At 39.2% G+C, this 14,049-nt stretch overlaps 1 protein-coding gene across 7 annotated transcripts in view; it reads left to right on the top strand.

Annotated features, from left to right (window-relative positions):
• The window catches only part of LOC131236183 (disease resistance protein At4g27190-like), a 96,901-nt gene extending 83,752 nt beyond the window's left edge, over nt 1-13,149 (top strand). For 3 of the 7 annotated variants that reach the window (XR_009166613.1, XR_009166612.1, XR_009166610.1), the window contains 4 exons: nt 3,097-3,193; nt 9,670-12,689; nt 12,970-13,055; nt 13,126-13,149. Coding sequence is in view for 1 of the 7 variants with exons in the window: in XM_058233315.1 (XP_058089298.1) it covers nt 9,798-12,677 (2,880 nt within the window). In the remaining 6 variants the exon portion in view is untranslated. Of the gene's footprint in view, nt 1-133; nt 723-3,096; nt 3,194-9,669; nt 12,803-12,969; nt 13,056-13,125 lie in introns of those variants that run through there. The other 4 variants (XR_009166614.1, XR_009166611.1, XR_009166615.1 and 1 more) reach the window with 4 other exon arrangements.
• The last annotated feature ends 900 nt before the right edge of the window (nt 13,150-14,049 follow it).

Here is a 14,049-nt window from a genome sequence, read left to right as displayed (position 1 = left end):
CCATGTAGCTTCCAACCACGTGAAATTGGCTAGTCGCATACTGGCCGCACATGATATATTGATCTGACGTTACCAAAACATTATCATCAGGGCGATTTACCTTCTTTTCTTAGTTGTTTCTCTTCTTTCCTGTATTCAGCTCTAATTTCTGGTGATTTTACTCGCTCTTCTCACCGGTTTCTCCTCCTTCCTCTCCTCAGCTCTATTTTCAGGTGATTTTACTCACTTTTCTCACTGGTTTCGCCTCCTTCCTCTCCTCAGCTCTAATTTCAAGCGATTTGCTTCCTCTTTTCTCAGCAGTTTCTCTTTCTTCCTCTCCTTTGCTCTAATTTCAAGTGATTTACTTTCTCTTTTCTCAGCAGTTTCTCTACCTTCCTCTCCTCAGCTTCTTAAAAGTGATTTGCTCTAATTTCAAGTGATTTACACTTTCTTTTCTCGGCGGTTTCTCTGCCTTCCTCTCCTCAGCTTCTTAAAATTGAAGTCACAACCATAGATTTTTTACAGCACCACTTCCACCAGTACCTTTGTTTCATTCCTCTGCAATCTTTATATATATATATATAAACTATATCTGCCCATCCATCCATCTACCACACCCTTCTCATAAGGTTGTGTATATAGGCTTTCTTCATCTGCTCATTTGAGATAGATCTGAAAAATAACCTTTTCCTTTCATATACAGCATCGACCATCCAACCGTACTCAATAGCAAAGATTAAAAGGTATGAGTAGATCTAAAGTCTCAATATTTTTAACTAATTGTAGATGCTTGATGATATCTTATGGTGATCCATAAAGCTTAATTAATTAATCTAAACCTTTAAGAAATTTTATTTTCTGCTTTGTTTTCAAAAACTTTAGCAGTGATGCACATAAGTATTGAATCAACTTCATTTTTTGGGAGCTTTTGATACAAAAATCTGGTTAGCCTTCCGCTCAACCTTCGTATACCTGCACAAGGGACGAACAAAGGAAATCTTGGCTAGTACAGGGGACCCTCCGATACCTAAGTCAGGTAGGGAATCTGGGTCTAGTCGAGTAAGGAGTTTTAGGCTAGAGATTGTGCATACCTTTTACCATTAGAGGTGCTCCTATTTATAGTTGAGGAGAGGTGATGATGTAGGGGAGATCTTCCTATTTGATAGGTGCATATTGTAGAGGAATTCGGATCTTGAATGAGTGGGAGAATTTTTTGAGATCCTTGGTGAAGATCTCAGCATCCCGAGCATGTTGCGGATACTTTCCGAATTCTTTGGAGAAGATCTCGAGCAGATCTTTAATTGTTCGGAATCACTGGAAGTGTGCAGTAGGAGGTCGATGTGGTCTTGGCCAACCTGAGCTAGGGGGACGCCGACTGGGGCCTGAACTGATCCTTTCGGCACGTGTTTGGGCTTCCTTTGGTGTTGTGTAGATTGGCCTATTTCCCAACCTGCTGACAAGAGACCGAGCTTGAAGCCCAACTGTTGCTTGTTGCAGAGCCGAGTGGCGGATTTCCCATTTAGGTTCGTTGTTGTCCGACCTGGTTAAGTGCATGAGTGCCTGACCTGACCTTGAATTATTAGCCGACCTATTTTTCCCATAACAGAAGCAAAGGCCAAATTTGGACATAAACCCAAAAACCTAGCTAATTTTTTGGGAGCAAAGGACAATTTTGGACATGAAACCAAATATCTAGCTCATTTGAATGGGAGCAAAGGTCAAATTTGGACATGAACCCAAATATCTAGCTGATTTGAAAATAAATCAGGTGGGTATGTTCAGATAGACGCCCACCTAAAAACCTTTTAAAAGGTGTGTGGTATCCATTATGGTTTGTATATGCTATCCAATTCATCCATCTAACATGCCCCACCAAGATGGACTCATATGGGCCACACCATGGTGAATTTTGTGATTTTAGGCATGATTTTACACCTTTTGATCAATTGGCATGAGTTGTTGCATTCATTGGTGGACCTAACTCGGACATGATCTGTCTATGTCATTGCAAATGGGCTGTGTCGATCTGATACAAAAGGAGAGCTTTGTAGTTATTCCATCATGTTTTTTTTTTTTTCCTGAAATACATTTCATTCACTAGCTACACCCATTTATTATTAACTCTTACCTAAAATTCAGTCCAAAATCAAACTCAGGTGCCAAAATAGTGAGAACGATCGAGGAAAGGGCCCACCGTAGAAAAATATACAATTGTATTGTGGCCCACCCTTATGTCTTTACCCATCTAGCCCATTAGTAAGATACACCCTATCAAGTTCAAGACTTTTGGAATATCAGGTTGGTCAAATCACTTGAAATCAAAATATTAGGTTGGTGAATTAATTTTACATTATTTCTTTCGGGGTGGCCCACCTGAGTTTTGTATCTTTATGGAAGGCTTAACATGAAGCACGGTTTGAATTCGACACATGTCAATATGGTCCCAAAATACATCAATGTGATGATCTATACACGGTGAGCCTGTTAGGGGATCGCGTAGAAGCAAAATCGAATTCAATCAAGCAAGGAGAAATCAAACACAAACCAAAACACCCAAAGATTACATGATTTTTACGAGGAAAAATTTCATGAAAAAAAAACCACGGCACAAAGCAACAATCAATCCACTATTAAATGATATTACAAGATATGAATGTGCTTACTAATCTAAACAACCCCAAAATCTCCTCTCAAAACCCTGGCTTTGCTCTGGAACACCCTATGAATGTCTTAACATTCACTTAAAATATCTTAATTTCGATTACACTGATGTATATTCTATCACAATCGGAATTAAAAACAAATTACGCACTTACAAAATTCTGCACGCTTCATCGATGGGACATTTAATGGCATTAACAGCCATTAAAGACTAGTTAATGACATTGAAGCCACCTTCCATGGCATCGAGTAACAACTCTAAAACCATCTAAGGAGCAACTGGAATTTTTCTAAATTTTTTTTATGGCAACGAGTGGTTAGTTAATGGAATCTACGTACCCTTAACCTCAGTTAGATTGAAGACATCCTGATAACATTTATGAGGTGTTTATATCTTTGTGATAAATACTAATCTCTTCTTCTCTTGTGTATTTAGCTTATGTTTCCCAATGCCAGCTCATTTTCCCTCCTAAGGACACATGCTGAGGTGTACGATTTGAACTGTCCATATTATAGCCAGGAGCAACCAACTATTGGTCCATAATCAAGCTTGGTAGAATATCCTAACCTTTTATTTTTAGAATTGAATGTTAGTCATTGGTAATTGGAAATTTTATTTTCATTTGTTCTAAATTCATTTATCTATCTAAATGATAGTCACAATCATCAGTTCATTGTTTTAGGCCGGATCCAATACACACCATGTTTCTACCAACAAACTCACGTGTGGGGCTTACTGTGATGTTTTAGTGACATCTAATCCATCCTTCACGTGTGGCCCCTCCTATTCTTGTTGGCTTCTGAAACTCAGGTGGGCCTATCTTGTAAAATCATGCTTTAACATTTCGTGACCCACCTGAGTTTTGAAATGGCCTAATTTTTTTGGTGTTCATTCATCCTGTTTATGCATCCTCTGAACGATTTGGATTGAATATGCAAAATCAGCAGACCCCAAATATGATCTGGAAGGATTTTAACGGTGGGAGTCTCCATCCCAACTTTCCCTGTGGTGTGGCATACCCTGAGTTTTTTATCAGCCTGATTTAGGGTAACACAGGAGAAAATTAGGGGGTTCACATGATGGACATGTCGGATGCCTCTGGAAGATCATGGTGGGCCTCATATGCCGATTTGTTCATACATTTCCTGTGGTTGAGAAATGTTCACAAGCAAAAGCTTCTACCTGAACTTTCTGTACTATGATTTCTCCCTGCCAAACGTTCATTTTGTGTGGATCATCCAAGCCATTCAAAAGGTGGGCTGCACCATAAACATCTTTTAGGGAAACATAGGACCAATCTACTCATTAATTAGGTAGGCCACAACCACAAAATGAATCGTTTCTCCCCATCAATGTCGATGGTGAAGCCCAACTGATGAGTTTTGGGATTTCACCACCTATGGGTACTTGAACCCTTAACCTGGTGTTGAAACTCTTGTGAGTCTACCACCGGGACAAGAGTAAGGACCCCAACTAATGAGTTTGAATATCCATGGTTTTGGTGATCCTTATGTTGAGGGCCACCATGTTGACGGATTGGATGTTATTTAGAATAATATGTTAGAGGGAAAGAAAGGGTTATGTGACCATTTCTCTTTGATTGGAGGACAATTAGATTTAACACTGTTTCAAAGGACTAATGGACTCAAAGTCCTGAGAAGTGGGCCCCTCCATGTGACAAACTTGTGAAGGATCCAGGCCATACAAACATCTTGTCTTGAAAAGCAGGCCGATAAATTCATTAGGTGGAACACACTTATGCTTTTAGGAAGAACTGGTCTGATTGATTGAAATGGCTATGATATGAGCATTATAGGCTTCTTGAAAACTATTACGACCTGGGTTTTGGTGGTGGACGTGGGATCAAGTGAGGTGAAGGCGGAATGGATTTAGGTGTCTTCTTTGGTCGACCAATGGTGAGAGAAAAAAAGACTATAGGATTGTTAAAGGGATTCAATCCCTGATGCAGACAACTTTTTGGAGATAAACTTCATGTCCTTCCTTCATTCCTTTTCCGTTTTTGTAGACTTTATTTACAACTTTTTCCACTACACACCCAACTTTTCCCACTACACAGATGTGGGGATGTCTTCTCTAAAACTAAGACTAAAACAAGGAAACTACCTGAGACTCATGCATGAAATAAGGAACTAATACAACCAACTATTGACCTCACTTGCAAACATGCCTAAATATATGCAAACAGAATGACACGTACAACTGTTCACTTCCAATTACTGATTTGTAACAAAAACAACTAAATACAAGGATGATGTTTGTAAAAAATAGAGAAAGTCTCACTAATGTTTATTCCATTATGTTAAATCTGTTAATGTTTCATAGTTCTAGTGTTGGGAAGGCAAAGTGAATGTTTAGGCATATGAAAATGTGATTGTGGCCATCCCTCAGTTATGTATGTCCTGCCATGTAGATTGTGGAACATGAAAATGCAGTGTTTTTATTGTAGTAATATAATATTTAATGTTGTGTATTATTGCATTGGCAACATACTATTATCTACTGTGTCAGTAGCGTAGTATTTACCATTGAAAGTGTTATCTTCTATTTCAAGTTTATAAATTGAGTTCATCCTCATCTAAAAGCTAAATAAGTTTTGAGAGAGCTGAATAAGAGAGCTAAAAACAATGTCAGTTTAAAAGGTACCGTTCCATAAATTTAAAAATAAGAGTTGAAAATTAATTTAGTTGTTGAAAACTTAAAATGCTGAATTCAAGTATTTATGAGTACTGAAAAATTGTTTAATAATTTGTCTAAAGAACAATCTGATTTCTGAAAATAATTTTTTTTTTTTTTTCATAAAAATCTAATTAGTAATAAACTACAAAGGTTTGAAAATTAACACTTTATCATATTTTCTTTTATTATCTTTTTTTTTTTTTATCTTTTGTAGATTATGATTAGACAAAACATATTATTGTCTTATACCAAATTTAGCACACTTATACCTCATTAACGCACATCTCTCAAATATGACCCTTAAATTGATGGACCATATATGCTATAGCCTTCTTGATAAAATAATCATATCCACGCACATCTCTCAAATATGACCCTTAAATTGATGGACCATATATGCTATAGCCTTCTTGATAAAATAATCATAACCCTTGGACTGGTGTACCATGATGTCTCATTCAAGCATAGCATTCATCGCTACTTATTCCATCAACAATATACTTTTGACTGGATAGCTATTAATAATATTTTATTTTTTTACTCTGGACTGGATAACCGTTAATAATATTTTATTTTTTACTTTTGACTGGATGACCATTAATAATATTTTATTTTATTTTTAAATTGTTGTGGGTAGGAAAAAATATTCACGGAGCCCACTACGTTGTTTATTTGCTATCCAAATCATTCATAAGGTCCTAACAGCCCGGATGAACTGAAAACACTTTTATTAGTCTCATCCCAGACTTCTGTGGGCCTATAGGTTTCCACGGTAGGTGTTCCATCTCACTCTTATAGTGGCCCCACGTAGCTTCCAACAACGGGGAAGCGGATTGGCTGGTGTACCACACACCAGCTATATAGCTGGTGTAGATACGTGTCGTGCGAAGATGAGCATGGACGCTCCATGAGCTCCAAGTTGTACGAACGGTTCAAAGGATATCAAAGTTACATGGGCCTCACAATGACGTATTTATTATATCCACACCGTTCATCAAATTTTCAAGATCATTTTAGAACATTAGCCAAAAAATTAATCATATCCAAATCTCAAATGGACCACACCAAAAATAGCAGCGGGATAATGATTTTCACCGTTAAAAAAGTTGCAGGGCCCACCACGTTTATTTTCCATCTAAACTCTTAATAAGGTCACAAATACCTGGATGAGAGGAAAGACAAATTTCATATTGATCCGAAACTTCTGTGACCCCCAAAAGGGTTTCAGTGGTAGAAAGTTCAATCCACCACTGCCTTTTTCACTGTGGTCTGCTTTAGCTTTAGATTTGTCTTATTTTTTGGCTCAAGCCTTACAATGAGCTCGCCAAATGGATGGATGGTTTGGATATAACACATACCTCATGATAGGACCCACAGTACTTGCTGACGTCAATACATCTGTGTGTGGTACACCAGCCAATCCGCTTTCAACAATGGGATGCCGCACATGATGGACAAATTGGGTGGGATTAAAACATCACATCACAATGGGCCCCACATGTCTATTTTGTGGAAGCAGATTGGCTAGTGTACCACACATCAAGTATATAGCTGGTGTATGTACGTGTCGTACGAAGAAGAATGCTGACGCTACTCCAGCTCCGAGTTATATGAACGTTCAAAGGATATCAAAGTTACATGGGCCTCACAATGATGTATTTATTATATCCACATTGTTCATCAAATTTTCAAGATCATTTTAGAACATTAGCCGAAAAATTAATCATATCCAAATCTCAAATAGACCACACCAAAAATAGCAGCGGGATAATAATTTTCACCGTTAAAAAATTTGTAGGGCCCACCATAACATTTATTTTCCATCTAAACTATTAATAAGGTCACAAATACCTGGATGAAGAGGAAAAACAAATTTCATATTGATCCGAAACTTCCGTGACCCCCAAAAGTGTTTCAATGGTAGAAGTTCAATCCACCACTGCTTTTTTCAGTGTGGTCCATTTAGCTTTAGATCTATCTTATTTTTCGGCTCAAACCTTACCACGAGCTCGCCAAATGGATGGATGGTTTGGATATAACACATACCTCATGATAGGACCCACAATACTTGCTGACGTTAATACACCCCTGTGTGGTACACTAGCCAATCCGCTTCCAACAACGGGATGCTGCACATGATGGACAGATTGGGTGGGATTAAAACATCACATCACAATGGGCCCCACACGTCTATTTTATGGAAGCGGATTGGCTAGTGTATCACACACCAGCTATATAGCTGGTGTATGTACGTGTCATGCGAAGACGAGCGCTGACGTTCCTCCATCTCCGAGTTGTACAAACGGTTCAAAGGATATCAAAGTTATATGGGCCTCACAATGATGTATTTATTATATCCACACCGTTCATCAAATTTTCAAGATCATTTTAGAACATTAGCCGAAAAATTAATCATATCCAAATCTCAAATAGACCACACCAAAAATAGCAGCAGGATAATGATTTTCACCGTTAAAAAATTTGTAGGGCCCACCATAACGTTTATTTTCCATCTAAGCTGTTAATAAGGTCACAAATACCTATATGAAGTGGAAAAACAAATTTCATATTGATCCGAAACTTCTGTGACCCCAAAAGGGTTTTAATGGTAGAAGTTCAATCTACCACTGCTTTTTTCAGTGTGGTCCACTTTTGCTTTAGATCTGTCTTATTTTTCGGCTTAAGCCTTACCACGAGCTCGCCAAATGGATGGATGGTTTGGATATAACACATACCTCATGATGGGACCCACAATACTTGCTGATGTCAATACACCAGTGTGTGGTACACAATCCAATCCGCTTCCAACAATGGGATGCCGCACATGATGGACAGATTGAGTGGGATTAAAACATCACATCACAATAGGCCCCACACGTCTATTTTGTGGAAGCGGATTGGCTAGTGTACCAAACATCAGTTATATAACTGGTGTATGTACGTGTCGTGCGAAGACGAACGCTAACGCTCCTCCAACTCCGAGTTGTACGAACGGTTCAAAGGATATCAAAGTTACATGGGCCTCACAATGATGTATTAATTATATCCACACCGTTCATCAAATTTTCAAAATCATTTTAGAACATTAGCTGAAAACTTAATCATATCCAAATCTCAAATGGACCACACCAAAAATAGCAGCGGGATGATGATTTTCACCGTTAAAAAATTTGCAGCGCCCACCATAATATTTATTTTCCATCTAAATTGTTAATAAGGTCACAAATAACTGTATGAAGAGGAAAAACAAATTTCATATTGATTCGAAACTTCTATGACCCACAAAAGGGTTTCAATGGTTGAAGTTAAATCCACCACTACTTTTTTCAGTGTGGTCCACATTAGCTCTAGATCTGTCTTATTTTTCAGCTCAAGCTTTACCACGAGCTCGCCAAATGGATGGATGGTTTGGATATAACATATACCTCATGATGGGACTTGCAGTACTTATTGACATCAATACACCAGTGTGCCGCATGTGATGATAGATTGGGTGGGATTAAAACATCACGTCACAATGGGCCTCACACGCCTATTTTGTGGAAACGGATTGGCTAGTGTACCACACACCTGCGGGTGTATTGACGTCAACAGGTTCTGTGAGTCCTATCATGATGCATGTGATATATCCAAACTGGTCCATCTATTTTTCGAGCTCGTATTAAGGCTTGAGATGAAAAATAAGACAAATTAAACGATTAAATGTACCACACTAGAAAAAGCAGTGGGAGATTGAACATATGCCATTGAAACCCTTCTGGGGTTCACACAAGTTTTGAATCAATATGAAATTTGCTTTTACTCTTCATTCAAGTCTTTGTGGCCTTATGAACAGATTGGATGGAAAATAAATCGTTATAGTAGGCCCTAAGAAATTTTTAACGGTGAAAATCATTACCTCCGCTGCTAGTTGTGGTGTGGTCTAGTTAATCTTTAGCTATGATTCAATTTGTTGATATTACTCTAAAATGATCACGAAAAATGGACGAATGGTGATGATATAAAAAATATATACATCATCATGGGCCCATGTAACTTTGATCTCCTTTGAACGTTCGTACAACTCGGAGCTCGAGGAGCGTCAGCGCTCGTCTTCGCGCGACACGTACATACACCAGCTATGGTAGCTGATTTGTGGTACACCACGATGGAACTCACGAAGCACTGTCGCTGTCAGTAGGCAATCCGCGTCCGGTCGATCCGCTTCCCTACTTTGTACAAAGCATCGAACCACTTCCGTCTCTAATTCCATTCTCTCTTTTCTTTTTCTTTTTTTTCTTTTTTTTAAAATTTAATTTTATTTTATTATTTTATTTTTTTTGTTTCTACAGTTTCTCTTGCTCTCTCTCCTCAGCTTCTCGGAACTGAAGTCATATTCACAGGCATTATTTCGGGCAGCACTTTCATTTCATTCCTCTGCCACCTTCAAAAACGCCATCCATCCATCCATCCGTCCGGAATGGATTTCTTGGGTCCAGTTGTGCAGATCATTCTCTTCTTCTGGGCTCCTGTTTCTCAGCAGATCGGTTATCTCAAACACCTTAATAACAATGTAGAGACATTGAAGAAGGAAACAGAAGAACTACAAGACAAGCGTCACCAAATTCGAGCGGACGTCGATGATGCTATATCAGTCGGAAAGACACGGGTTCGTCTAGTGGAGAACTGGCTTGTGGACGTCACCAATATCGAAGCTCAAGTCGATGATTTAAGAACGGAATTCGAGCAACCTAGAACGTGCTTGAACGGTTGTTGCACCAATCACTTCTCTCGCTACAAGCTGGGCAAAAGGGTCGTTAAAAAGCTCAAAGATGTGGAAAACCTCAAAACTAAAGGGGTCTTCGATAAGGTGGCTGAGAGCCCTCGCCGGCCGAGGGTGTTGGAAATGCAAACCTCGCTACCACGAGTACAGCAAAGCACAGCTGAGGAAACCATGGAGGAGATATGGCAATGCTTACACGACGAGGAGAATGGCCTCATTGGTGTTTATGGGATGGGTGGAATAGGGAAAACCACTCTCATGAAAGCCGTAAATAATAGGTTCATCGTAACCAATGACTTCAACGTTGTGATTTGGGTAACTGTGTCCAAGGACCTCAACTTGGGATTAATCCAAGAGAAGATTGGAAAGAAGTTGGATATCACGTTCTGCGATAACGAAGATATGGCAGAGAAGCGGGACAGGCTGTTTACTCGGCTGCAGAATGTGAGGTATCTGCTCATCTTAGATGATCTATGGGAAGCATTTAGGTTGGATCAAGTCGGAATTCCAAAGCCAGACAAGCAAAGTAGATGCAAGATCGTGATAACCACCCGATCCATTGAAGTATGTAATGCAATGGTGGCTGATAAGTTTATTAAAGTCGGAGCTCTTACGCCTGAGGAAGCGTGGAATTTGTTCTGTGAAAGATGTGGGGATGTGGTTATGTCATCAGAGATTCGACCGGTAGCAGAGAAGGTTGCAGAGGAGTGCAGCGGATTACCACTTGCAATTAAGACAGTGGGAAGGGCCATGCATGGCAAGGATAAGAAAGAGATATGGGAGAATGCATTAAGGGCATTGAAAGGATCATCACCTGAGGTTCCAGGGATGGAGCGTCAAGTGTTTCTTCCTTTGAAACTTAGCTATGATTACTTAGAGAATGAAGAGATAAAATCTTGTTTCCTGTATTGCTCATTGTTTCTGGAAGATTATGAAATACCAATAGATGAGCTAGTAAGATGTTGGGCCGTGGAGGAAGGATTTATAGAAAATGTGAATGACTTGGAAGAAGCATCAAACAAGGGACACGACATCCTTGAAACAATCAAGGACGCATGCCTCTTGGAGGAATGGTTTGAAGGAGATGAAGATGTTAGGATGCATGATTTGCTCCGTGACTTGGCTATATGGATCACTTCACCATCGTCGTCCATTGAAGGCTCAAAATTCCTTGTGAAAGCCGGGGAGGGACTAGTGCAGCCACCTGAAGAGAATATGTGGAGAGGGGTTGTAAGGATTTCATTGATGCGCAACAAGATAAAGCATCTCGATATTACGCCAGATTGTCCTAACTTGATCTCCTTGTTCCTCAATGAAAACGATCAATTACGTACCATTCACAGTAATTTCTTCGAGCTCATGCCAAAACTACAGATCCTTGATCTAAGTGATACTGGCATTGAATCTCTCCCGATGTCATTATTGCAATTGGTGAATCTACGTGTGCTCATTCTAAGATACTGCATGCATCTAGTGGAGGTGCTGCCATTGGGAAAGCTGAAGGAACTCCAAATTCTTGATCTCTCAAATTCTAGACTCAGAAACTTCCCTCAAGGCATTGCAAGCTTGGTTAAACTCAAGAGGTTGGATATATCATGGACTTCATTCACTGCAGTTCCCTTCACTGTGATATACGGGCTACCTAGTCTGGAGGAAGTAAGCATGTGTTGTTTGAAGGAAAACGTGGACGGAGCTACTTTCGGTGAGGCTGTGAACATGAAACGCCTGAGATCTTTACGTATCAGTTTGTCCAATCTTAATGGCTTCATCTCACATGATATGTTCCATCGATGGTTTTCGGGCTTGACAAGTTTCCATGTTATGGTTAACATTGCAATTTACCCGCCTTTCTCTGATAAGCAGATAAGCATTTGTGAATGTGACAAATTCCCCTGCGGGATTGAGGGGTTGATAAAACATGCATTCTCTTTAGACTTTTATAGAAGCAAAGGTTTAACAAGTCTTTCTAAGTTCCAAGGCGATTTAAAGAGCTTAAGACATCTTCAAGTCATGGATTGCAGTGGAGTGGAATGCATTATAGACTGGAGAGAGGTTGGAGATGATGCATTCCAATGTTTACAGTTTTTGGAACTCCTTGATTTACCAAACTTGGAGAAGGTATTCGATGGTGGAGCACCTCCTCCGCTGAACACAAGCCTGCAAAACCTCCTAAGTATACGGGTTCGTAATTGTGAAAAGTTAAGGAGTCTCTTCTCTTCTAGTATGGTAGAGCAACTACATCAGTTAAAGGAGCTTGACATATCGTATTGTTTCCAAATGAAAGAGATTATAGAAGGAGACAAGCTGCCCCATAATTCATTCCCAAAATTACGCATCCTAAAGTTGGATGCCTTACTAGATTTAGAAAGCATTTGTAGCCAGCGATTTATGTTTATATCTTTGGAAGAGATGGAAGTAATTTCTTGTCCAAAGTTGAAGAAGCTCTCCCTCTTCAGCTCAAGCATCCATGAAATAAAAGGAAAAATAGAAGGCAAGAGAGAATGGTGGGAAGGATTAGAGTGGGAAGACGAGAACGCCAGGTCCCTCTGCTCCACAATTTACAAAGAAGCTTCCTGAGAAGTAGAAGAGGTGAAGTAGATTTCTTTCATTAGCTCATGTTTTACATTGTGACGAATATCGACAGTATTTTTAAAATATCACGATACTTTCATGGGAAATTGATAATGCGCTATTATTATGATAATGGTGTGGGATTTTCAAAATCTTAGAATATTTTAATTTTTTCAGCTTAAATGGCAAAATTTATTACTATAAAGGAATTTCATTTATGATTTCATTTAGGCTGGTGTAATTAAAATTCTAATGATTTATTAGTTTATAGTAACTGTTTTTAATATTTTACTTTCAGGAAGATTCTTCTGAATAACATTACGATAACATCATTGAGCTCTAAAATCTCTGGAGATATTCCAGTGTCGAGAAATGGCTGAGAAGGTATATCTGTTTTAAATTTATTTTGCAGTTATTATTCTGAACACCATCTCACGTGCAGAAGCACTCGTAGCCGTTCACTTTTGCTGCAGGAGATTATGTGCGGGCCCTGCCTCACATGAGAACTTGGGGTCCACATTGTCGTATGTATTGTATATCTACGCTGTCCATCCATTTTTCTAATTCATTTTAGGATATGGTTCCGAAAATGAAGCAAATCTGTATCTTATGGGTACCACATGATAGGCAACAGTGGTGATTGACGTTAACCGTTAAAAACTTTTTATGGCTCATAGTAGTGCTCAAACATTATTAATGTTTACTTGCCATCGAAGTTGTTGTTGGAAAGGTCACAGAGACTGGATAAATGGACGCTGATTGCGTCCCCGCCCGGACGGACGCGGATTGCGTACTACCTACCCTTTTCTCAAATTATTTTAAGGCATAACACAAAAATGAGCAGATCCAACGCTCAAGTGTACCACACCTAATAATAAGCTTGGTTGCATTAAAATGCACAGAGCATTAAAGGACAGTTGCATTAAATGCAAGAGTCATCTATGGTGTGGTCCATTTGACCGTTGGATCTGCTTCATTTTTGTTTTGATGCCTTAAAATAATATGAGAAAAGGGATATATGGCTTGGATGTACGGATACATTACGGTGGGCCAGCCCACAAAACTGCCCGTTCGGAGCTAGTGACCGGCGGGGTTAGTACGCAATCTCAAGGGGACAACATTACAGGAAACAGTGTTGAGTTTTGGATCAAGCTGATATATGTCTTTTCTCTTCATCAGGCCTCTATGACCTAATCAACAGTTTGGATGTCAAATAAACAATATAGTGGGCCTTTGGAGGATTTTAGTGGTGGATATCAAATCACTATTGTTTTCATGTGTTGTGGTTTACCCGAGATTTATATCCCTCTCATTCTTGAGATCAAGCCATAAAATGATATGTAAAAATGGATAAACGGAATGGATGAAACACATACAT

Source organism: Magnolia sinica, unplaced genomic scaffold (assembly GCF_029962835.1).
Source record: "Magnolia sinica isolate HGM2019 unplaced genomic scaffold, MsV1 ctg266, whole genome shotgun sequence".
Taxonomy (NCBI): domain Eukaryota; kingdom Viridiplantae; phylum Streptophyta; class Magnoliopsida; order Magnoliales; family Magnoliaceae; genus Magnolia; species Magnolia sinica.
This window is presented reverse-complemented; position numbering and strand designations above follow the sequence as displayed.